The sequence below is a fragment of the Nelumbo nucifera genome, chromosome 1 (genome assembly GCF_055504915.1).
Source record: "Nelumbo nucifera cultivar China Antique chromosome 1, China Antique-T2T, whole genome shotgun sequence".
NCBI lineage: Eukaryota > Viridiplantae > Streptophyta > Magnoliopsida > Proteales > Nelumbonaceae > Nelumbo > Nelumbo nucifera.
In genome coordinates, this window is record NC_142649.1 from 6,297,438 (window position 1) to 6,323,663 (window position 26,226).

At 37.5% G+C, this 26,226-nt stretch overlaps 2 protein-coding genes and 1 long non-coding RNA gene across 9 annotated transcripts; 2 read left to right on the plus strand and 1 right to left on the minus strand.

Annotated features, from left to right (window-relative positions):
- Positions 1 to 482: 482 nt before the first annotated feature.
- On the plus strand, positions 483 to 1,656 carry LOC104605311 (protein HEADING DATE 3A-like). The gene is made up of 4 exons (XM_088896371.1): positions 483 to 688; positions 820 to 881; positions 972 to 1,012; positions 1,301 to 1,656. The coding sequence occupies exons 1-4, from the start codon at positions 488 to 490 to the stop codon at positions 1,522 to 1,524; spliced, it is 528 nt and encodes a 175-aa protein (XP_088752497.1). The 5' UTR covers positions 483 to 487; the 3' UTR covers positions 1,525 to 1,656.
- Positions 1,657 to 4,392: 2,736 nt separating this feature from the next.
- On the plus strand, positions 4,393 to 13,335 carry LOC148802865 (uncharacterized). Of its 7 annotated transcripts, XR_016081136.1 has the most exons (6): positions 4,393 to 4,815; positions 4,955 to 5,024; positions 5,181 to 5,241; positions 5,687 to 5,784; positions 12,967 to 13,085; positions 13,198 to 13,335. It is a non-coding gene; the product is annotated as an uncharacterized LOC148802865 (long non-coding RNA). The 7 variants fall into 7 exon arrangements; XR_016081138.1 differs by lacking the exon at positions 5,687 to 5,784; XR_016081137.1 differs by lacking the exon at positions 12,967 to 13,085 and having other exon boundaries at positions 13,198 to 13,326.
- Positions 11,655 to 24,784, minus strand: LOC104605310 (linoleate 9S-lipoxygenase 2-like). Its single transcript, XM_010270031.3, has 9 exons — positions 24,300 to 24,784; positions 23,969 to 24,211; positions 23,002 to 23,282; positions 20,880 to 21,120; positions 19,150 to 19,494; positions 15,567 to 15,652; positions 14,736 to 15,115; positions 13,137 to 13,400; positions 11,655 to 12,491 (listed from the first exon to the last, which is right to left on the minus strand). The coding sequence occupies exons 2-9, from the start codon at positions 24,132 to 24,134 to the stop codon at positions 11,723 to 11,725; spliced, it is 2,532 nt and encodes an 843-aa protein (XP_010268333.1). The 5' UTR covers positions 24,135 to 24,211; positions 24,300 to 24,784; the 3' UTR covers positions 11,655 to 11,722.
- Between the last annotated feature and the right edge of the window lie 1,442 nt (positions 24,785 to 26,226).

Here is a 26,226-nt window from a genome sequence, read left to right on the forward strand (position 1 = left end):
AATGCCCTCAAGAAGCTCCAAGGCTTCAGCTAACAAATTCGAGGAGTCAGCATAGAAATTTGCCAGATATTATAAGGGCTTGTATAGATAGACATAGAGTATAAGAATTGTAGGTCTCTTGCAAAGTACTTGCAAATATATTATGGTTCGTGAGAAATTGGATGTTTAGACTTAAAGCCATATCTCTAATAGATTGGCAAACTAACTTTCAGGTATATATTTGAACTCTATATAAGTGGTGGGTCCCAATTTTCTATCCACCATTCTCAGAATATTCATAGCACACACTTTTATAACTTATATATTATTAGGGTATGCTAGAAAGTAGATTCCTATTGTGAAAGAAAGGTAAAAGAAGCAGATTCCAGCATACATTATATTTGCCATTGCTAACAAGAAAAGAAAAACCAAAAAGAAGACTTTTTGCGCTATATATATAGCTACGGCATATAGCCATGGATTGTAAACTATTCAGTATTCAGTTACAATGTCTGGGACGGGGAGAAGAGATCCTTTGGTCCTTAGTCGTATTATAGGGGATGTATTGGATCTTTTTGAAAGGTCTGTATCTTTTAGAGTCTCATACAGTGGTAGGAATGTCAATGGACGTGAGTTTAGGCCCTCTGCTGTTGTTAACCAGCCTAGAGTTGAAATTGGAGGCAATGACCTAAGAAAACTTTACACACTCGTGAGTATATATATATAGTTAACCTACTTTAATCCATGCTTTTTCTTGTTCTGTTTTGATTCAAGCAAAAACTCCCATTAATTTTCAAGTAGGAATTGCTAGCTGCAGTCTGTGGGCTGATAATTTTGCAGGTAATGGTCGACCCTGATGCTCCAAATCCTTGTGATCCCACCATGAGAGAGTATTTGCACTGGTTATGTTCTACTCTCTCTCTCTCTCTCTATATATATATATATATATCTGTGTGTGTACTAATTGGTTTCTTGTTCTTGTTAAATTCTAGGCTGGTCGTTGATATCCCAGAAGGAACTGACGCAACTTTCGGTACGTAAAACAAGCGTTGAAAATGTACCTAGCATTCGTTTAATAAGGGGCTCTCTCTCATGCATCTAATGCACGTGAAATTAAGCACCGAACTCGAGAACAAAAACCTGTTTTATTTATGAAAATTTACATCTATCTTAAGTTCTATATAACTTAATTCGTCCATTTTTCTACCACTAGTGCATTGCTACTGAGCCTATATTTTGCACCTCGATTGCTCCACTGTATATGTAGTTAGTTTATTTAATGGAGCCACAAGTAAAGCAGCTTCTGATCTCCTTTTTTCAGGCCAGGAGATAACAAGCTACGAGGGTCCGAGTCCAACAATTGTTGGGATTCACAGGTATGTCTTCGCGTTGTTCCGGCAATCTGGCAGACAGACGACTGGTGCTCCGGGTTGGCGCCAGAATTTCTGTACCAGAGACTTCGCTGAGCTCTACAATCTTGGACTGCCGGTTGCTGCCACTTACTTCAACAGCCAGAGGGAGGGCGGTTGGGGAGGAAGAAGGTAAATGACCGAGTATCTATCTATATAGATATCTACTGTTAAAATAATTAAATAAATGGATATATAGTTATACATATGCCTGGAATATAATACTTATGTTCAGCTCATGTTTCCTTCTTCGTGTACTGGCTTTTAGAAGGCATGAAATCTAAATATATACATATGGATCGATGTATGTATTACTTTCCATTTCACTTTCTGATGATCCCCTGTCTCCCTTACTCTTCACTGTGTTCTATCTGATATATAGCCCTTAAGACTGTGTTTGGTTTGAAGGAAAAGGTAGGAAAAGAAAGGAAAAGGTAAGGAAACCTTTATAAAAATTGTATAAGTTTTTTTAACTTTCCTTTCCTTTCCTTACCTTTTCCTTCAAACCGAACATAGGTGAAGAGAACTCTGGTTTTCTGGGTTACCTAGCTAACGGGATTTCCTACTCTATCCGCCCTAAATTACAGCCATACATCTCTCAATTCATAATAAAGATGTGTGGCTGCAATTCAAGGCGGGTAGAAAAAATGAATAGAAAATCCGGGTTCAAATTACTTTGAATTAGACATTCGCCAAGAGTTAGAGTCCGAATCTCCTGCCCACGTTTATTGCAGTCACACATAGAGAACATCTCATCTCTGCATAATATTGTGCAGGGGAGATGTTCAATTCACAGGGGTAGTGTGTTGTGGGTAGACGTGGGCAGTACTTCAAGGGATACGGCAGCACTGCTTTTATTGACCACCCCTAACTGTGACTATTTTATTAATGAACTTATCTTGCCGAATAGCAAGTAAAGAGAAATATAATAGGAAGAAAGAACAGCACGCACAGAGAGATTTACGTGGTTTTGTTTCTACGTCTACAAGGAGAAGAAATCCACCAATGAACAATAAAGATTTATAGTTATAGTGTCCACAGCCTCACACCAAGTCTCTCTCTCTCCCACGATTGGCAAGTAAAGAGAAATATAATAGAAAGAAAGAACAGCACGCACAGAGAGATTTATGAGGTTTTGTTTCTACGTCTACAAGGAGAAGAAATCCACCAATGAATAATAAAGATTTATAGTTATAGTGTCCACAGCCTCACACCAAGTCTCTCTCTCTCACGATTGGCAAGTAAAGAGAAATATAATAGGAAGAAAGAACAGCACGCACAGAGAGATTTACGTGGTTTTGTTTCTACATCTACAAGGAGAAGAAATCCACTAATGAACAATAAAGAGTATCCACAGCTTCACGCCAAATCTCTCTCTCTCCCATATCAGAACACCCAAAGTTCCCTCTTCCCTATATCTCAGACACTCTCTGGTTCACTTTTCGTAAGTCCTGGCTTTGACTACGGTATGATTTTCATCTGATTTGTGATTCCAAATACTTGCGATTTCCACCTGATCTAGGATGCAATATCCAAGTGATCTACGATTTCGGATACTTGCAATATCCACCTGATCTGTGATGCGATATCTAAGTTCAAATGACTCATCTTATTGAATATAATTCCTTCCGCTTTCACCATAGATGATTCTGAAATTTTGACTATGGGGTTCTCAATTTTATTTGGGTCTGGTCATGGAGCGGATTTGCCAATCACCAACACAATAGTACCTGTTCATAAAGAGAGGAAGCTCTACGAAAAGTTTACTTTCAAAAGCCTAAACTCAATCGAGTTTAATCTTAAATGTGGCGGGATTACTAACTTGTGAACCCAATTAAAGAAATTGCTATTGATTTTAAATTTACATTTCATGTTGAATTTCTGAACAAAATTAGTCCAAAATGTAACCTTTTCTCATCACCTCACCTCAGCCACCAGTAGACCTGTTCATGGGCCAGGCCTGGCCGGGTTTTTATTCTTTATAAATAGGATTTTGTTAGGTCCAAGCCTGACCCCGGCCCGACCAATGGGTCTACAATATGGGCCCGAGTCCGGCCCTAATAAAAAGCCTGAAGCCTGGGCCCAGTTCGAAGTTGACTGTGAACAACCATATTGAGTTTGAAATTCATTTCATGGCTAAAAATGGATTGGAGCCGCCACCCATCAAAACAAAGAACATAAAAGTGATGGATCTCCTCTATTCAAGAAAACAACAAGAAATGACTTACATTGAAAAATAAAACCAATTTAGGTATTTTATAGGGGAGAGATGAAAGGTATTAGGCACTCTTCTTTCACAATTGATAAGTAATACCATTTCCCTAATTTAGTGAAAGAAAAAAAATAAACAAAAATAAAAACTAGAAAGAATTAAGTCTACAAAATGCTAGTGATTTTATGCATGAAAGATGGGGATTATCATAGAGGATTCTTCTCTCAAATGACTTAACCCTTCCATTCTCAATTCGGGTGTGAAAAACCCTTGAAGGAGCAAAGGAATTGGCAACTACATGCCATTCTCCTTCTTTACCCAAGGTTCTCCTCATTCCTACAAAGCAAATGGGAAAGGAAAAGTCACAAGTGATTCAATCCCCTATAAAAATCCCTCCTAATTGTTATTCCCAATATAAAAAAAAAAAGTTCAAGAAAAAAAGTTTTAACCTAGACTAAATCAAATTGAAAAACCATGAAAGTGAATAGATTTCAACATTGAAACGAATTCAAATTCAACCCAAAATAAATACTATAAGACAAGGCATATTCATTCAAAGTGATTAACAAAATGTTCTAATGATTCCTACACCCCACCATGAAAACTATTCAAAAAAATTACATAATATCACTTAGATGAAAAATGTTACATGCTAAAATTAGAAAATGCATAGGATACCAACAAAATTCCACTACTAGAATTTCTATTTTTAGAGGCTCCTCGCAGGAGGCAGTCAAGAAAATCTGCCTCCATAACATATTAAATGAGGTAGCTTTAATGGATTATTACAGAGGCAATTTTTAATGCCTCTTGAGGTATAATTTTGGCCTTTCAATTTTGGCGGACAAAAAAAAGTAGTCGCTGATTTTAAGTTTGGCACTCAAAACCCATTATTCGCCTACACCCAAATCTCTCTCGAACGAATCTCTTAGTCTCTCCCTCAAAAGCAAATCCAGTTTCTCTTTCATTTCATTCTCCTCTCTTTTCTCTCTTGGACGAACAATTCTTCACTTTCCTTCTCTAAGCAAAACCCGGGTTTCAAGTCGGCACAACACTTGGACTGGATATCTCCCTCGCGCCTCTTCCTCTTCGGATTTTCATCCTCTTCCCGCTCACTCTGTATTTCATTCTCTCCCACAGTCGTCTCTTTCTCTCTCTTATTCAAACTTCTCACAACCCTCGTGGACGGAACCAGCGGACGGCATCTAATCACCGGTAAATCTCTATCTATCCTCTCTCTCTCTGTATTCATCTCATATTTAATTTTCTTTGCCCTCTGATGACACCAACCAGCGACTTTATTCTCATTGTTTCGGTTGATGGGTTAATGTTCCCTGTTTTTTCCTTGTTACAGAAGCGTTCGGGAGTTTCTCCCCCCTGGATTCTACCTCCTCTCCACCTCCTCTGTTCGATGGAACAACAAGGTTGGTTGTATCTGAATTCATTCTTTTATCTTTCTACCCTGGTTTCTCATTTCTACAGTTTATTCTTGACTTAAATGTTTGTTGAATATTTAAGGAGAAAAATTGCCGTCTTTAGGTTATTTCTTGGTTTTCTGATGTTGGGTTTATTGCTTGAAGGCTGTATATATCTTACACATGCCCATATGCCCAGCGAGTGTGGATTACTATGAATTGCAAGGTTATTTCTCGGTTCTCTTCACGATTTGTTTTCTATTGGTTCAATTTTCTGGGAGTCTCGATCTTCAATAAAGTATTTGGCATAGTTCTCTGAGCTTTTCTCTCTACAGTTTTACTTTTTCTATTATAACTTTTCGATAAATAGGGATTGCAGGAGAAGATACAACTGATTCCTATTGATTTACAGAATAGGCCTTGCTTGGTGACACGCTTTGAACCCATACATGATAATGATATTACCAACGTTTTCTAGACTTAAATAAGACTGTTGTTTCTCTCTTTCTGAAACCTCATTGATTCTTGACTTAGTTACATTACATGAAAAGTTATAACTTAAAACCAGTGCGTTCATGGTGGGCTTGAAAACATGAATCCTTTAGATATAGGAAAAGGAACGGATGGGGTTAAGCTGAGAAGTCTTTTTATATTTCCTGTATTTGTTGCAGGTGCCATCATTGGAACATAATAATGAAGCCAAGGAGAGAGTCTCGATTTGATTAAATACATAGACAGTCACTTCGGAGGACATCCACTTTTTACTAATGTGAGATTGAGATAACATATGTTGATACCATTTATGAAAACCCTTTTCTATAGCTTCAAATTTTTAATAGAGGCTATGCTCGAAGAAAAAGTTTGTTGAAGAGGTAGGGAATGTTAGAGGATAGTCGATGAAGAGGTCGGGAAGCTCTTAGCGGTAGACTTTATCAGGGAAGTTCATTACTCGAGTTGGGTAGGTAATCCAATTCTGGTAAAAAAGGCCAACGGCAAATGGCGTATGTGCGTCGATTATACCGACCCGAATAGAGCCTACCCAAAAGATTGATTTTCGTTGCCCAAGATCGACCGCTTAGTGGACGCAACCTTTTTTGGATGCATACTCTGGTTACAAGCAGATCAGGATGGACCCTGCTGATGAAGAAAAGATGGCCTTTATAACTGAGTTCAGATTGTATTACTACAAGGTCATGCCCTTCGGATTAAAAAATGTCGGGGCCTCAAGTAAATGACATGGTCGTGAAGACCCAATTTTCAAAATTTTTGTTAGACGATTTGCAAAGTATTTTTGACATTTTACGAAAGTATAATATGAAATTGAATCCCAACAAATGTGTCTTCGGGATCACCTTGAGTAAATTTTTGAACTACATAGTCAACCGATGCGGCATCGAAACCAACCCGGAAAAAATAAATGTCATCTTAGATATGAGACCACCCCGCAAACTAAAAGAGGTTTAGAGGCTGAATGGCCGGATAGTCGCTCTGAGCCGCTTTATGTTCAAATCGATAGATCGTTGCCTACCTTTTTTTAAAGCTATAAAAAAGAATAAAAACTTCTAGTGGACTACAGAGTGTCAACTCGCCTTCGACGAGTTAAAAAGATACTTAGCTAGTACTTCAGTTCTAACTTGACCCGAGAAAGGGGATATTTTAAAGTTGTACCTCTTCGCAAGTGACAAGGTGGTCAGCTCGGTACTGATCAAAGAGGTAGATCGGGTCCAACAACCCATCTACTATGTTAGCAAAGTTTTGCAGGATGTTGAAACGAGGTACCTGGAGATCGAGAAACTGGCATACGCGCTAGTCATAGCAACTCACAAGCTTCGTCCGTACTTCTAAGCCCACACCATCATCGTCCTCACCAACAAACCTTTAAGATAGATCCTGCTCAAGCCCGAGATGTTTGGCAGATTGACGAAGTGGGCTATCGAACTCAACGAGTACGACAACCGGTATGAACCTCGGATGGCAATTAAAGCCCAAGCCTTGGCCGATTTCATGGCAGAATGTACGTTCAGTACCGCAACTCTCGAGCTGGTCGAGCTCGAGCACACGGTGGAAGTTTCAACCAATGCAACACCAATCCCGGTTAGAGCGAGTCCGACCTGGGACGAGGAGCCTTGGATACTCCACATTGACGACTCGTCCAACCAACAAGGAAGCGATGTGGGAATAATTTTGTACGGTCTAAGCGGGGTGAAGCTAGAATATGCACTCCGGTTCGGATTCATGGCATCGAACAACGAAGTAGAGTACGAAGCATTGGTTATCGGGCTCACTCTAGCAAAGGAAGTGAAAGCTAAGCACCTGGACATATGCAACGACTCTTAGCTCGTGGTCAACCAAGTCAGCGGTGAATATGAAGCCTGCGACCCCACCATGGCTGCTTATTTGGCCAAAGTCAGGGAGGTCCTGAGCGGCTTCATCTCTTACTTCATCAAACAGATCCCGAGATCCGAGAACGTTGAGGTCGACGCCTTGTCCCGATTAGCCAGCACAAGCAGCATCACCATGCGGACTATGTACATAGAGGACTTACCTCGACCTAGCATTCTCGGGAGGGCAGGAGAGGTCACTCCTATAGCACAAGCAAAGCCGAGCCAGATCGATCCACTCGTGAGTTATCTGCTTTACGAGACCCTCCCTATAGAACGCAATGTGGCCCGAATGGTAGAGCGCCAGTCGGCTAAGTACGTCATTATAAACGGACAATTGTACAGAAGATTCTTCATGCTCCCCTACTTGCACTATTTACGACCCTCAGAGGCCGAGTTCGTTCTCCGCAACACCCATGAAGACTTGTGCAGCGGACACTTGGGGGGCAGGTCCCTCGCCCGGAAGGTGTTACGGCAGGCTACTACTGGCACACGATGAAGGCAGATGCACTCGAGCTCGTCAAGAAGTGCGATAAGTGTCAAAGGCACGCTAACATCCACCACTAACTTACTACCGACCTGAAATACCTCACCAACTCGTGGCCTTTTGCACAATGGGGAATCAACATACTTGGCCCATTCCCGCCAGCAACATGACAGAGGAAGTTTCTAGTCGTGGCAGTAGACTATTTCACAAAGTGGGTGGAAGCTGAACCTCTAACAACAATCACAGCCCACAACATACAAAACTTCTTTTGAAAGAACATAGTGTGTCGCTTCGGGCTACCTCGGGTGCTCATCTCCAACAACGGGAAGCAGTTCGAGGATATAAAATTTCAGAATTTGTGTGTTGAAATGGTAATTCAGCAAAATTTCACCTCGGTGGCACACCCGTAGGCGAATGGGCAAGCGGAAGTCACCAACAAAGCTATACTCCGCAGACTGAAGGCTCACTTAGCTCGAGCCCAAGGATTGTGGGTAGACGAATTGCCCAGTGTACTCTAGGCCTACCGGACCACCATCAAGATTGTCACAGGTGAGATTCCTTTTAACCTCACTTACGGCACGGAAGCAGTGATCCCAACATAGATCGAGGTGCCTACACTACGCTTTGGAGGCTACGACGAAGAGACGATGATGACGAGCTCCGTACTAACCTAGACCTGGTGGAAGAAGTACGAGACCTAGCATACATCCGGACTGCAGCTTACCAACAGAGAGTAGCTCGGTACTATAATGCCCGAGTCAAGAAGCGACACTTCCGCGTCGGCGACCTGGTTCTTCGGAAGGTTATGGTACCTAAGCCCGGTGTCGATAAGCTCGAACCGAATTGGAAGATCTGTGCCGAGTAAGATAGGGTATATGGGGAAGGTACGTACGGGCTCGAGACTCTGGAAGGGAAACAAGTACCTCGAGCGTGGAACATCGGCAACCTAGGAAGATACTACTTGTGATCATCGAACTGGAGAGAGGACTGTGAGTCACTCCCAGAAGCCTAAGGGTCATGATGTCGAGCTAACATAAGACCTCGGCACTACGATAAGTCTCAATCGCCTCTTCGGCATGGGCGAATAAGTCCTGTCACCTCTTCGACATGGGCAGATCAGTCTTACTCACCTCTTCGGCATAGGCAGACAAGTCCTAGTCGCCTCTTCGGCATAGGCAGACAAGTCCTAGTCGCCTCTTCGGCATAGGCAAATCGATTTTCATGCCCAAGGCATAGATAGCTCGAATACAAACCCTACGACGTCTAGCCCGCCTTGGCATATAACAACAGGTTGATCCCATTTGAGGTCAGGCGCGACGACTCGACACTAAGGGATAACCGACACCTAAGCGAGTAGCCCGTGTGCAGACAGGTCGGGTATATACCCTACAATGTCCGCCCACCTCGGCGTACAATAATGCGAAGTTACCCCTACTCGGAGTCCAACTCGTTAGCTCGACAGTTCAGGGTAACCAACACTTAGAAAAAATATACTTCAGTTATCCCTACTCGTAGTCCAGCTCGTTAGCTTGACAGTTCGGGGCAATCAACACTAACAAATTTTTGCTCCTATGTGGTTTAGTTCGCCAATTCGGAAGTTACTTACACTTTTAGAAAGTTTTCACACAGAGATAGTCAAAATGCTTGCATTTCATTGACATAAAATTTTGAGTACAAAAAGGAAGAAATAAGAAAGAAAAAAAACTTTCACTATGAACCGAGCTTGGAGGCTCAGGGTATACATGATAAAGACCCAAGAGAAGACAAGACTCATGTATCCGAATTACCCGGCAGGTCAGTCTCCATGCGATCTTCCTCCGCGTCCTCTCGACCTGATGGGCCCGCCTCGAGGACTTCATCGTCCTTTTCCTCTTTAGAGGAGCCAGGTTCTTCATTCGTCGCCTTTGCCACCTCGGGAGTAAGGTCAGACATAGAAACAACTCCGATGTCCAGTTTGGGAAAATTCTGCCTCATCAGATATTTACATAGCTTGAAGCCGGGTCAGTAAGAGCTCGATTCGTACTCGACCTGGAGATTGTGGAACTCTGGAGACTCCTTGAAGCTTTCGATGGCGCGCTCTTTCTCTTCAGCCCGCGCCTTTTGAATGGCGGTCTCAAAGATCTTAGTGCGCTCTTTGATTATCACTTCAAGGTTCTCGTTCTCGCGTTGAAGCTTCTCCTTCTCCTCAGTCAGTGCCAGGATCAGCTCCTGTTGACTCCGAGCTCCCTTCTTAGCCCCTCACCCCGAGTTATGTCCAGCTCGCGGTAAAGTTTCTATGCATTCTCCTCGGCTTCCCGAGCTTGCTTCAGGCGGACCTCGGACTGGTAGACCAACGAGTGAATGGCGGAGTTCACCTAGCAAAAGGAAGCAGAGGTAAGTACACTTAAAAAGCAGACAAGGAAATGAAGTATGAAGTTAGAATACTCACCGAGGTACACTTAAAAAGCAGACAATAGCTAGCAGCCCGGCCTTTGAGTTGGCTTGTAGGCATGTCAGCCCACTCCGCAACCTCGACAGGAAATACGGCGTCCTTACTCTTGAGGAGCCCGAGCCGAGGGGTCATTATGCTCTCCCTTGGGAGCTAAGGCTCGGGCGCGGTAGTGCTCTCCAATTCACGAGGCGGAGTGCCTTCGTCATGGTCTTCGTCCAAGTACACTTAAAAAGCAGACAAGGAAATTCTCAAGTAGTATGCATGGCCTGAGGGTGTAAGTTGGGTTTGGTTGAATCTTTTATAAAACTTGTGTGTGTTGTATTTTCCTTTGTATTTTTTAAATCTATTACACATTATTATTCCTGCCACATGACTCTCTACATTATTATTTCCATAATACATCTATTTCGTATATATTGCAAGTTTTGAAAAAAGAGATTAGTTTGGATGGAAGCGTGTATAATCCAATTCACCCCTTTTTGGGTTAGGCTACTTAGAGAGAGGATATAATGGTATTGTTGGTACCTAAAAAGTTTAATTGTTGTAAAGGTTTTGTTATAGTATTTAAAAAATCCAACTAATTAGTGGAAATTCTCATGGAGAGAGGATGTAGGCTAGCTTTGATTCAACCTCTATAAAACTTGTATATGTTGTGCATTTCTTAATATTTTTTTATTTGTTACACACATTATTATTTTTGTCACATGACTCTTTACATTATTTCTCTCTAGAATATCTGATCAATATTCAAAGTTTTGAAATATTGGGAAGTAGGAGTGTAAAACCCAATTCCCTATGAAAAGACATTGATTGATGGTGTGATACTTGAAGAAATCTTAGGGTCCGTTTGGTTTGCAGGAATAGGGGTCTAGAATTAGAATTGGAATGAACTATTCCGATTCCAACTGTTTGGTTAGGCAGAATTGGAATCCCGTTCCTATTCTTGCTGGAATGACATTCCCCCATTTGAAGGAATGGCCATATCCTGCCCCTCCCTTAGGAATGAAATTCCATTCCTATTGATTTTAATTCGCATTCTCATTCTTGTCTAAACCAAATAGACTATGGGAATGGACCATTCCAATTCCGATTCCGTAGAATTTTGATTTCGACTACAAACCAAACGGATCCTTAATATATTTAAGTGCTTACACCATGACATCAAGGTTTAAGAGTGTTTTCCATTTTATATATGAACATGGAAAGCTTTAATACATCATAGAGTCCCTTCTTTTTCCAATTTTGCTCTGTATTGGATGCAATATGGGTCTCTAGACTAGTATTGCGAAAAGGAGAAGAAGAAGAATCATAAGTGGAAGAAGACGACCAAGGTGCCAATCTTTAGAAATAGTAAATGAAATTGGAAGCACTGAACCAACATAACACCAGATAGGAAAAAAAAGAAACACTAAATAGAAACACTATTTGGGATGCCCTTCCCGGTGATTCCCCATGTTGAGCCCATATTCAACGTATCAGGATACAACAATGTGTATGGAATCTTTGCAGGTCCAATCCTATTCTTAAGATTCGGATTTTTATTCCTCTCCAAGATTCTCTTCTCCGCCTCTTGGAGATGCTGCCTGAACGTTTCAAATCTCTGGCGAATTTCTCCGCTATCTGTCCATTCCAATGACCGTCCCTGACCCAAGTAAGCCTCATCAGAAGTATGCCTAGAGAGGACCTCCATCAATGCCACACCCACCGTCATCTCAAATCTTTCCGGTAGCATCTTTAAAAAGTACTTATCTGGGTTCTTAAGAAACTCAGCGTATTCAAATGTTCCTTCCTCGGGGATGAATTTCTGGCAAAGCGTCGGACGGTTTGGTGGGTAGCCACCATAGTCGTATTGCCCAAAGTTCACAGAAGCATGGAGAGCCGAAGCAATCCATATAAGAGTTGTTAGAGTCTCCACCAGATCAGAGAGGTTGTCCATTTTGTACCACCATGTCTCGTTGCGTTTGTCACCGTGACCCACATCTCTAATCTCTGACCACCATGCTTGGATTTCAACGTCAGAGAGAACATCTTCATCGCTGCTATAGAAGATTGAGCAGAAATCCATTACCCATGTCTTGACTGCAGCCCATATCTCCAGGCCATCGACACCAAATGGGTAGTCTTCAAAAAGGAGTCGGACCCCGTAGGGATGGTCTGGGTCTTCACATGCCAAACCCCTGCAAAGTTTTCAGATGAGTCACTCAGATTTTACAAGAATTCGCATCGCCCACACATCCCACAGCACATCTCAACCATGTATGGAGACATCTCACCATGAAAAGTACGGGAGATGTTCCCAATGCACATTAAGATGTGCATGTGGGGATGCGTTAATTCTGTGAGTATCAATTTGAACTCATTTTTTGCTATAGAGATAAATTGAGTATAATAATAAGGTGAATGGTATTTTCATTAGACAATTTGACTTATTTTTTAAATTTGCTCTTTATATCAATCTCTCAAAGGTAAATGTTCAACTTTAAACTCTTTTTTTTTGTTTGTTTGTAAATTCTGTATTATTTATTCAATAAAAATCAGTCTCAATTATAACTGTATGGATATTTTAGACATTTTTGTGCCTTTTGTTAGAAGATTCTAACAGAGAATATATAAAAAAGTTCATAAAAAGTAATTGCCATTAACAAATTTCAGGAGAGATTTCAACAACAGTCAAAAACTTCAGTAGGATGTTAATGGATGGAATTTGGTTGTCTTAACCAGCCGAACCGACCCAACCCAGCCCACAAATTGCACAACAATGCTCAATCAAGGTTATATTTACAAATGATCCAATCTCAAAGTCAAGGGAGAACAACAAATACCTTTTAACAAGATCAACAGGAAGTGCTTGTTCCCTGAAATTCCAGTTTCTGTATATTGCAGATGACAACTCCATGGAAATCTTGCCTGTATACATCGTCTTCTCTAGAATTCCTCCAGCATTTATGAGAATGCTCCTAGCTAGAGCATTTGTGTGCATGGTATCCTTGAAATGTGGATGTAGCAGTCGGTGAACTGGGTGCATCTCACTCAATTGCCTTCGCGTGGCGATAATGAATGGCTCGATGATGGCGTGAGTCTTTAACCTAGTTAAAAGAGGTAGCACAATATATATATGGTTTTTTATAAGTAATTTATAGTTTGAGGTGGATGTAAATACTGTTAAAGGTTCAAAGTATCTTTGAGACACCGAAATGCTAATTACACAGAGTTAGGACATTTGGCCACTCTTAAGAGTTAATAACCTTTATAGAGATGTACTAAATTAATTCTTAAAATCTAATTAAATTTTAATCTAAATTTAATGCTCATTTGAAATGCCCGATATGATTAAACCATGATAATTATAGCTGAGATAGGGCTGCAATCACATTTAATAGAAATGGAAATAGGTGGATCTAGATTTGATTTATTTATATTCGAATTCGAATTGGATGCATAAAATTCAAGACAATCTAGGCAATAGATGCTTTTGTCCCAATTCAGTTTGGAAAGAGTACGAATATAAATATGTATAATACAAAATATAAGAATTTGTACTCTACATACTCCATATATTTGTATTTATACTTTTTCCAAATGGAGCCTTTTGGAAGGAGTATAAATACAAATATGTACAATACAAATACATATAAAATACATGGTTTTACATTTGTACTCTTCCCAAACTGAGTCTTACCTTATATATATTTGCATTTATGCTCTTTCTAAATTGAGCCTTAGTCTCCTAAGAAATAAGCACTTTTATAATAAAAAATATAAATCCTAGGGTAATTCCCTCCTATGGGCTTGGGCCCATTTATGTTTCTCTTACTGTTATGTCTTATGTTTTATTACTTATTATTGTCTATAGTAATTGGATTTAAGTTATTAGGCCCATTAGTGCCTTTAAGTGATGAATCAGCTTATGTCACTAATCAGGCAATTTATTGTAGTTTTATGTAATCCTAAATATCTTCTTAATAAAAGAGATTAGGAGCCGACTATCTATGATATCTATGGTACATATCATAATGCATGCTTACGGGTATGTATCATAATATATGGTATGTATGATATTGTATCGATATTTTAAACCAATGTTTTAAAAATTAATCTGGAACTGGAACCGCTTTGGCCATTGATTTTTGGATTAGCAGTTTGACCATTCAGTTTGAACGAATGGCTCATTCTAATTTAAAGAAAAAAAATAATTAAAATATAAAATGACAAAAAACTATTATTTGGATCAAATAGATTGACAATTCAACCACCCAGGTCAATAGGTTACTGATCATATCAACAGTTTTTTGTCAGATTTGGGTTAAAAATGAAACAGAACCAATTGCCTAGACGATTTCCAGGCCGAGTGGTCCAACCATACAGGTCAATGACAGATTGAAAACCATGCTTTAAACCTTAATGCCCATGAAGATACTCACCAGTGGCTTATTAAGTGATGGTGAACTGAGTCATTAACAGCGACATGAGCTCTAGCAAACTGCCATAATGCTGCTTCCGTACCCATTGTTGCAGGAAAAAGCACCCTACTACTGCACCCAGGCAAGCTTAGTTCTATTGCTAGTGGCTTAAGCGTGTCATCGTTACTCCGAAACAAAAGCGTCCGGGATGCGTAAACGGACACCCCCTCCGAGTTGATTATTCTGGTTAGAAATGGCATGAGATAATCATGGTGGTCCAATATGAATAGCCTTCCTTGCAACCGTGCTGCTTCTAGCGTTAGACCATCCAACTGGGTCTCCTTTATATCAGAAGTCTTTATTGAATATATGTAGCCACTTCCATAGCCTCGAGGAAAATTCTATAAAACATATGAAAGATGTTAATTAGACAGGGGGAACAACTTGGCTGTCTTAAATTTGACAGCCTAGGCTGTCAATAAAACCATTTTTGCCGATTTCAGATCTGCTCCTCACACTGACTTTGCTACACATTTTGGCTGTGCACTAAGGACATGTTGTGAGGTCAATGTGAAGCGGGCTGTGTGAGGAGCAGATCAGATCTCACTTTTGTTATACTATGACAAGGTTTTAGTCAAATTTGTCTTATTATGTTTTATAAACTTTTCCTTTACATTATTTACCCATTTGAGAGATGGACAAATTTTACTTGGATAAATAAAGTTGACTTTACAGTAGGTGAGGCATAGTAGTTATTTCAAAAAGAACACTATAAAGTTGGTCAATGGGAAAGAGATACCCATTGACCAACTTTTCTCGGTAAGTAATTTTCTTTCCGGTTACATCACTCACCCACATGCATTGGATCAAGGAGGCATTAACGCCTGCAAGCATTTCCCGAGCAAATTCCGCATCATCCATCCATGCCAACTGGTTTCCTGGTTAAAGCAAATAATAATAATAATAATTAGTTAATTAATTAATTAATTAAATAATTTTCCAGTAAAAAAGAGGAAAAAATATAAAGGAGAGTTTTCAATAACAAAACTGACAATGCTAAAAGAGCAAAGAGGAAATACGTCACAGTTATTTTGGAAAAGCCAACAAACATTTTGGCTCATCATGGTTAGGGAGCAATGGATAAAACAGTAATTTACTAAAATACTCTTATGATTTTAGATATTTACTAATGCTTACTCTATAGTTTTCATTTTATTAGAACACTCATATGGTTTGTATCTGATTTACTTAATGGAAAATGATAGTCTTAACCCTAATGTCCATTCAAATAAATATAAAATCAAAAGCAAATAAAACTGAAAATGTCATTCTTGTCCTTGGTAAAGTGTGAGCAAACTCTCCTACCACATCAACAAAAATGTGAAGAGATGTCACAATAATGAGGTTGTAGTTCTAATTGATGCAAGTCAACAATGTTTTAAAAACCAACTCATAAGCTGAATTGTTTTTCTTTCTCAATGTCGGTCAATGGTTTAATTGTCCAAGTCAAACAGCTCAAACTATTAAAAGTCATCATGTGTGTATATATTTCAGTTTATAATTTTTTGATAAATAAAGAAAAAATTAAAACTTGAGGCCAAAAAAGTTGTCTTTTGGCAAAAATAACTTGGTACACAGATTGTGGAAATTTATTGAAAAAAAAAAGACGACATCGATCCAACAACTGAAAACAAAGTTATGAAACTCAAAAGTTTTCAATAGATTTGTAATGTGTAACTTGTGACTTGGTGGCTAGTTAAAGCTGGTCAACAATTCAACCACTAAAATCAACAGGTCTCTAAGGGATACATTTGTAATGTGTAACTACAAAGTTCTATTGCATTTACGTAGAACAAACTATGCCTCTAGTAGTTTTGTCATAAATGACAGTGATACTTGTATCTACAGCAAATTTAATCGCAACTCTAGAGTTATAATATGCTTATATGTTGATGATATATTAATCATAATAACTGATTTGTTGGTTATGGATTATGCTAAAAAAAATTTAACATTTTAATTTGATATGAAAGACTTGGGTAAAGCTAATGTTATCTTATAGATAAAAATTTACAACACAAATAAAGGTATTCTATTATCTCAATCACATTATGTTAAGAAAATGCTTAGAAGATTTGGCCACTTTAAATAGTAATCCTATTAAAACCCCTTATGATCCTAGTATTCAGTTGGTTAATAACAAATACAATGTTTTATCACAATTAGAATACTCCAAAACTATTGATAGTTTGATGTATTTGAAAATTTGCACTCGTCCTGATATTACATATGTTATAGGTAGATTAAGTAGATATGTTCATAGTCCTAGAAGTGATCATTGGCATACCATTGTTAAATTACTTAAATATCTTAAAAGGAATTATTGATTATGGTTTATTTTATTTTGACTATCATTCAGTATTAGAAAGTTTCAGTGATGTAAACTCTATTTGGAATTTAACTCTTCTTGTGGTTATGTTTTCACATTTGGTTGGGGGTGTTGTGTAACAAACTTATATAGCCAAATCCATCGTGGAGTCTAAATTTGTTGTCTTAGAAAAGGCTAGGAATGATGCTGAATGGTTGAGAAGTCTCTTAGCCAATATACTTTTATATGAAAAATCAATTCCATTTATTTCATTATATTGTGATTTCCACTCAAGCAAAAAATAAGACCTATAATGATAAAAATAGACATATCAGATTAAGACATAATGTAGTGAAAAGGTTAATTTATGTAGGTTATATCCCATGATTTTGTAAGGTCAAAAAAAAACTTAATTGATCCCTTGACCAATGCTCTTCCTAGAAAGCTTGTTTTTTAATCATTTAGAGGTACGGGACTTAGGCCTATTTTAGAAGTCATTAGTGATGGAAACCAAATCTATGTGAATGGAGATCAAAGAAGTTTAAATGGAAAAAAAAAAAAGTAGATGACCCAATGAGCATTATAAATATTTATTATGTCCCTATCTCATGTTTTAAGTGATCCTTTGCCATTTGAGGTTTGAGTTGTATATTTTTAATGAATCCTTGTTATATTTTGGTTTTATGTAAAATGGCAACACACATGCTAAGAGGCTATGGCCTTGTATTTTAAGAAGCGTACACTTATGAATCATTCCTCAAATTGGTGAGACGTATGCCTCACTAAAAGGAAAATTAATGAAAATTTATTATCTATAATACACCTCAAAGTTCAAGAGATATTATGAGTGATTTTTGAGCTTAAACTGATTTTGTTTTATGTATGCCAACCAAATAATTAGGCTCACTTTGGAAGGAGTACAAATACAAATATGTAGTTTAAGCTCAAAAATCACTCATAATATCTCTTCTAACCAAACATATCCCTTTGATTTTTTTTTTTTTGTCTCTTACTAAATATACATGTTAAAATAGCATCTTCAATCACATGTTTACACATGACACTTTAGTAGGACCTACTAATTTACAAACTAAAAATAACATTTATAATTTTATTTAGCAAAAAAGTAAAAAAAAAATCAATATAACAAAAATTTAATAAAATTGTTAATTAAATTATTTTTATCTGCACTCAATTATATATACAAGCCGTTTAATTTAAATAAAGAAATTGTATATGATGAAAAATATTCACTAGGTTTCTTCTTGATGTCCAATTCCAATTTCAATTAAGTTGAAAAACTTCATATAGCATTTGGATCCTCAACCAAACCTCCACCCCCCCCCCCCAACAATAAATAAATAAATAAACTTCCTTGTTGATCTAGAGGCTCCAACAGAACACCCCCTTTTTGTTAGTATTAATTATTCATTGTTTATATTGTAAAAAAATATTAGAGTACATGTAGATAAAATCAAGGTATTATTTCATCCAGGTAGAAAAAAATTATAAATGTAAAACAAATTAAAATAATATATTAAAAAGAATATAATTTAATAAAATATAAATTAACTATGAAAGAAAAAAATTGTATCAAAAAATGTACAAAGAATTAATTATAATAAATTTATTTTGTTGTGTATATTGGAATCAACTAGGACCATGTGATTAATTAGATGGATTATTTTATTAAGGTAAATAAAAATTACACATAAAAACTAAAATTAAGATACACATATACATACATATGTCTTATGTCTTATGTATTATATATATATATATATATATATATATATATATATATATATATATACTTTGAGGCTTACACCTATATACATATATATGCATATATACGTAACAACTAAAAAAAATACATTATGAAACTCGAACCAATGAACCTTTGGTTGAAACACAACAACAAACCAACTATATGAATATATAAGCATATGCGTTAAGATTGACCCATATTCGATCCAGTTATAAACAGATTGAATTCTGATCACCCTTACAGGATTCAACTAGAATTCGGTTAATCTGCAACCCTGATTAAGTGATATATGTACTAACCTTGTATGATCTGAGGCAGTGGAAATTTCCTTGGATTTTCTTTGCTTGCATGATTAATTTCTTTGACAAAGTCTTGGGGAAGCAATGTTTTCATGCCCTCTTTCACCCATCCCTCTACAAGAAGATGACGATTGCTGGAATACAAATCCATTAACTGGGCGAATGATTCGAAGCTGCCAAAATCTTGGTGGAACAAGTTCTTTGCCTCGGGGAGTATAAAATTCACGATTGCTTGGATCGAATTTCCGATAAACTCTGACATTTTCCGAGGACTGAACCTCTCGTCCGGAGGAACATAAACGTCTAATAAACCCCGTAACTCAGGTCGACTTTCAGTCAGTGGATCTAAACATGGGAAATATCAAGTAAAGAATGGTAAGTTGTGGTAAATTCATCATTGTGAAAAAATAAAAAAAAAAATGGCCGTCTTATGTTCGACAGCATGTGCTGTCTATGTTTAACAGCTTGGGTTATCAACCACAGGGCTGGCTGTGCGTATTTGGATTTCCTATCCATTAGAATCTTATTCACACCTACCCACAAGATAGTACAGTCGCATATTGTAAACATCTTTCTTATTTGCATGTTATTATTCATGGGAAGATATTCTTAACATACAGCTGTACGTAAAAGTTAGGAGCTTACCCATAGGACACTATAGTTGTACATTAGGAATATATTTTGTATTTACATATTATCTTTCATGGGAGATGTAAATACTAAAGGTGTTCCCAATGCATAGTTATAGTGTTCTGTGGGTAGGAGATCCAGATTCAATAATTAGTTCACCCAGCAGTCTGTGAACTAACATGTTCAGCTTTGCTCTTCATAGTGCACTATGAGGTTGGTGTGAGGAGCGTATGAAGAGCAAATCCAAATTCTGCCATGCATCGAAAGCTTTGTTAACAGCTCACTAGGGATGATCATTTATGACCCAGCCCGGTCTGACTGTGCAGCCATATTTTTGTCAAGTCTGGCCCAGCCCAGACCTACATCAAGCCCACACATAATGTGGACTGGTCCCGTGTCAAGCAAGCCTTAGGCCTGGCTGGTTTGGCCATCTTATATAAGAATTTCTATGACTCCGGAAAGACATGATATCAGAAATAAAGGTTGTGATCAATCAAAACTCCTCATAAATTTTGATGAATATCACCTGATTGGTAATCACTTTTGTGATGTCGGTTGATTGGTCATAACTCATAAGAATTTTAGTCCAACACATCTTTTATATATATATATTTAAATTGACATGCATATATGCATATATGATATTTATTATATTTTATCAAATATATTTGACAGTATATATGGTATTATATATTAATACATAAATAATAATTTTTAAATATAATTTTCTCTAATTATGAATATAAAACTAAAATTTTAATTTTAATTCATACAGGCCAGCCCAGGACCAGGCTGCTTGGACATGTAATATCAGGCCCAGGGTGTGGGCCAGGCCAGGCCCGACAAGGCTTAATACTGTTGATAACCTATAAAAACCCGGTCCGGCCCGGCCCAGCCCAGCCCGGGCAATGATCATCCCTACAGTACAGCTCACTCTATTACAGGCTGTCGAATGAGGACAGACAGTTTTTATTTTATTTTATTATTATTTTTTTTGGGGAGATAGAGAAAGAAAAGTACTTAGTTGTAACCAATTTTCAAGAGTAATCAACTACTTTCTTCATAGGACTAATGAGAAGAAAACCCATGACAAGTTATACCTTGCTTGCTCGGAGGACGTCCTGTTCTTCCCCTACGTGGGTAAGGGTAAGCTTTTGATCCACCAAGAACAGGTCTCTCGTATTCCAAACCTTTATCAGGATTTCCGAGATCATTGTAGCAATCGTAGTCATATATCCGATCCCATTCTTTCCTTTCTCCTGCCCCATCCCCTCTCAAGCTGGCAAGCTCTTCTTCCCTTAACTTTTTTAGTGCTTCTGGTGTAAGGCTTGGAAGATAACTCTAGGTATTATCACCAAAACAGATTTGTCATAAATATAGGTCATTAATGGACTATTTTGTTTACCCTATTCTATCTTTACTTCAACAGGTTCTCAAACTCAAAACTCAAGAAATTGGCTGGTTTATGGGGTCAAGGTTGCATGGGATGTCAATGAGTTGGGTTAAATGGTAAACCTGTAATGAACCAATGTTATTGAGTTCAAAGTCAGGTCAACCATAATCAAGTTTTTGGATCAGGTTCAGATTGAAAGTTGATCAATGCTAAACCCTATCTGTTAATATTGCTGCAGCATTGAAAATATATTTGTTCATATAGCCTTGGTTGGGTATAAATGCGTACCATGTGCCTGTTCAATAGGGTTTTTTTGTGGAGTTTGGATTTATTTGCTCCTCAAACAGTACTCCATACACCGATGCCATAAACATATTTCATCATGTATCGAGAACATCTTTTGTGCTATTTTATTTTTATGGGAAATGTTTCCAATGCACAGTGGGACGATGCACATATGAGGTGCATTCTGTGAGGAGCAGATCCCCTGTGCATTCAGTGGATTTTGAATATGTATGATGGATTTTGTGAAGATAGTTTCAAAAAGGCCAATTTTCATCTTCAAATTATAGTGTCATTTTAAGGCTAAAACACATGACCGTAAAAATGTCATTAACAGTTCCGTTAGACAAATAATAAAATAATAAGGCCTGCAAATGTGGCGCTATTTAAGTAAAAAAATGATTTGAAGCTCTTTCAACATGAATAATTTTAAGGGAAAAAACAAGTGGGTCTCACTTAAAATTTCCACCTATTCACCTTTGATTGAGAGTAATTTTATGTAGGATCTATGTGTAATTTTTCAAATAATATTTTCACTTGAAAAACCACACCAACAAGTCCTATTATTTTATATACATAAAAATATAAAATTATAGAAAATTTTAAAAAATACATATTCTAACTATCATGATCTAAAATTGTCATGGACAAAATACATACACACTTGCTAGTTATCCAAAAAAAAATAAAGAAGATTCCAATTAAATCTGAATCTTATCAAGCTCCATAGAATTCAAATCTATCCAGGATCCCTAGATTCAATCAGATTTATGTTTCAATTTTCAATAATCAGAACGCATTCGGATGTGATCGGATCCGATCCAAATCAAACCTTTCACAGCCCTATCTCAGATCAAAAGGTGCATCAAAATTATCTTAAACCATTGAAAGGCTAACCAGTGAAGACACCCATAAGACTATATGATGAAATTGTTTTTATGTCTTTTGTTGTTGGGCTAACCCACATTCCTGGGTTGTCCAGGTCAGTTGGCTGGTTTGATCAGATTAAACTAAATGCTCTGACAAGGTAGATATCCTTTAAAACGGTGTATATTCCCAAACGGGATTTCTTGTTCACTTTTCCTATTACTCTCTAAGGTTCAAAATATCATCATATATTGGCATGTACCGGCCGATACATATCATATTGGAGCCTTTTTGACATGTCTCTACAGGGAGTGTTTCAGGTCGATGAGTGGTTTAGAGGGTAGACCAGCCTTTAGACCTGCCCTCTCTGAACCAGATTTGAAAAAAAAAAAAAAACAATACCCTGTATCGATATTTTGAAACTTGCCACTCTTTACTTACCGTGAATTACAGCCATACATCTCTATTATGAATTAAGAGATGTGTAGTTGCAATTTCATTGAATTGGGTTCGCATATGCCATTTCTGGAAGGAACATTTCACCAAAATTTTATCAAATTGTGAATTATGTTGGTGATTTTATTGCAATATAATCAAAATGAGAGGAACAAAAAAGCCTACGAGAATTGCCTTAACAAACACACCTACAAACTTTAGCAAAATGAGAGGGAAAAGCGTACCGTATTGGAGAAAAACAGGCGATCTGCTTTTGTTTTGCTATTTGGATAAACCCACGAGTTGCACTCGAAATGAACGATCTGATTATCGCTTAGTTGAAGAGTTGCAAACATCAGGAAGAATTCGTGATTATTCGGATTTTGTATAAGGAATGCTCCAGGAACTCCAAATTCTGGCGGAACCTCGAACGATGTACTGTAAGTAATGGTTTTCTCACCATTATGTTGGGTTTTCTTACCATGTTTGAGGTGTGCCTTCTCACTTAGTTTTCCTTTCCCAGTGTCTGAAAGCAACAGAACTGATCAATATATACCCTCTAATCTCCTTGTAATCCTAAAGGAAACAATTTTAAATATATCATGTTATGTGCCTCTGATTAAGTCTGGGGGGATGTTTTTCCGGTATCGGCATCATAGTTGAACCCTCTTCAATCGGGAAATCTATTATGTCGGAAAGACACCATACTGAAAAAGGCTTTGACCGATCACAATCCCGTGTGAGTTTTGGTGAAAACCCATCTGATTGATTCTTACTTTTATGATCGATGCTGGTTGATATAGGTTGTATGTTTTTCCGGTATTATATCTTTTGGGCAAATCATAGTGGAACCCTTTTCAACTTAAATTGTATTTCTTGTTACTAGGCTCAAAAAACAAAACAAAACCAACTGGTTTGAAAACATATTGATTCTTAAAACTAAAACACAACATATTATTGGTATTCTTCGTTTTTTTGAATTTCTGGTATTTAAAAAACATGCTCTGATCATGTACTTTTCAAAAACAAAATCACAGTTAAAATTTTCAAACAAATGAAAACAAAACCATTTATATGTTGTACAATTAATACCCCTAAATCAAATAGCTCATATGTCTGAATTAATCGAATTAATCCTCTAGGAGAGTAGAGGGCATATTTATTAACAATAGCATAGCAGTAACTAATCATATTTCAGCAAAATATACATACTTGGATCAAATTTAGTGGCACTATAGAGCTGAACTGAGGCTGATTTTCCAGGACAACATCTGCCTACAATCTGGCTAATGACAAATGTCCCCTTAAAGGCAGGTGATTGTGCTGCATGAGAGGAGCTTACGTATTTGGAAAGGCTAGCAAACCAACCTTGACCCATTTTATTAATTTTTTTTTGTACGTACAGGCATAGATCTCTTGAACTCTATCTCAATGACCTTTTATTTGTGTTCATCTCTGTATGGAGAATTTGGGTACATCAGGAATGCTTGAATGCAAAGAAACAGTAAAACGAGTTATATGGAAAAGAAATAAATGTTCTTGCCTTAGACATTGGTTGTGCATCTGATTCCATTTCTTGCCGGTTACGGCCCATGCTCAGGTTTTAGAGTGACTGAAGATACGGAATACAAAATCCACGTGAAACCATACCCTATCTTAGGCCCAATCCCATGAAAAATCTTATATGTAAATGATAGATACGGAATACAAAATTTAAAACCAGCTTTGATGTCATAAAATCTCTCTCTGGTTTTCCCTCTCTATGCTCTGAGAGAGTCTTCATCTTAGGGTTTCTTTGGTTATTTCTCTTCGTCCACCCTCCGTCATTCTTCTTTTGTCTTCTCGTTTTTGGGGTGACTCCCCTCGTGGAGTTACCCCTATCCCCTTTCTTTTCTTCTCCCTCTCCCCCTCTCTTCTCCGTTCTTCTCCATATCTTCCTTTCCCTTACTCCTCTCTCTCCATGATTTTCTTGTTCCACTTCTCGTTCTTTCCTCTCACTCATTCTCCTCGTTTATCTTTTGTTTTTTTTTTTGTTCTTTTATACAGGGATTTTGATATAAAAGGTTGACTCTTTCTTGAAGAAATTGGTGTTGGGCGGTGGCCTTCCTCGCTTCATTGGCTTTCATCATCAGTGGTTGTTTCTAGAGTGTATTTCATCGGCAGTTACATTTCTATATGATTACAATTCCAACGGTTACATTTTTAGATGGTTACAGTTTTGGCGGTTCTGGCGGTTCTAGTTCCGACGGTTACAATTATGGTGGTTACAGTTCTGGGTGGCTTTAGTTTCTTGGTATGAATCACTACTATCTTTATCCCTAACTTTTGATGGTCGGAGATGCACTCAATTGTTTCTTTTGTTGGTGATTCTGCCTCACCTTATGTTGGTTGTAGAAGTTCTTTTTTTGTTCTCCTTTATCCACAGCTTATATTTTGTTTTTTCTAAGGATTTGTTTTTGCGCTTTTTTGCTTGGTACTATGATTACTTCCCTGTGTTGATACAAGTTTCTTAGTTTGAACGAAATATGATTCTTGCCTTAAAAAAAAAACTTTGATGTCATAAATAAATAATAAAAATAGAAAAAGATAAAAAAATATAAAAATATAAAAATGAAATGTTACATAAATTTTGAAAAAAAAAAAAAAGCTTGGGCACATCTCTAATATTGTATAGTTATCATATTAAACAAACATAATTTTGATAAATAAAAATCATTTTTATATACATCAAAATATAAAAAAAAATGCAGTCTAAGATAATGGATTTGCACAAGTACATTAACATAACTCTACCAACTCAGCATAAGTTCAACTTAAATTGAACCGTTTCATGCCAATTAGCCACTTAAACAAAACTACCTACAAATAATTCAAGAGCTAGAATTTACTAGAATAATAACATTTAAGAATACGATAAATTTCTTAAACTAAGTTATGATATAGCTAATTGACTAAGTATACCCTTATTGTTTGAAAATTGACTAACGCTACTGACAATTGACTAACTCTATCCTTGTGTTACCGTTTGTTAATACTCCTATGCACATGTGACCCTACCTAACCTATAATTTTTTTTCCAAACTCAATATTACCCTTGTCCCCTGAGCCCCCACTCTCTCCATTCTCAGACCTCTCCCTCCGCCTCTGGTCTCTCTCCCCTTCTTTCTCGGTTCTGTTTCAATTAATAAAAACGTAGGAAAAAGGAGGTTTTCTTCTCTACGAAGCTGCAAACAGAAGGGGGTCTTATTCTTCTCAACCGGAATGAACGCAATAGAGACCCATCGCCATTACTGACGAGCGATCACCCCCATTTCTCTCTCTCTCTCTCCTTTTAGTGTTCTTTCCATACTTTGTTTCTCTAATTGAAACAAGGTGGCAAACCAGCTCACCATCGGTCTCTCCCTCCTTTTCTTCTTCTTCCCCTCTCTTCTCATTCTCTCCTTTTTCTTCCTTCATCTTTTATCTCTCTC

Excerpts from the sequence above, each read along its gene's own strand:
- LOC104605311 (XM_088896371.1), top strand. The coding sequence starts at position 488 with ATGTCTGGGACGGGGAGAAGAGATCCTTTGGTCCTTAGTCGTATTATA. Across the intron at positions 689-819 it reads TAAGAAAACTTTACACACTC|GTAATGGTCGACCCTGATGC; the intron begins GTGAGTATATAT and ends ATAATTTTGCAG. Across the intron at positions 1,013-1,300 it reads AGGAACTGACGCAACTTTCG|GCCAGGAGATAACAAGCTAC; the intron begins GTACGTAAAACA and ends TCCTTTTTTCAG.
- LOC104605310 (XM_010270031.3), bottom strand. The coding sequence starts at position 24,134 with ATGGGTCAAGGTTGGTTTGCTAGCCTTTCCAAATACGTAAGCTCCTCT. Across the intron at positions 15,116-15,566 it reads CCTTGATCCAATGCATGTGG|AATTTTCCTCGAGGCTATGG; the intron begins GTGAGTGATGTA and ends TATGTTTTATAG. Across the intron at positions 12,492-13,136 it reads CCTGTTGATCTTGTTAAAAG|GGGTTTGGCATGTGAAGACC; the intron begins GTATTTGTTGTT and ends AAAACTTTGCAG.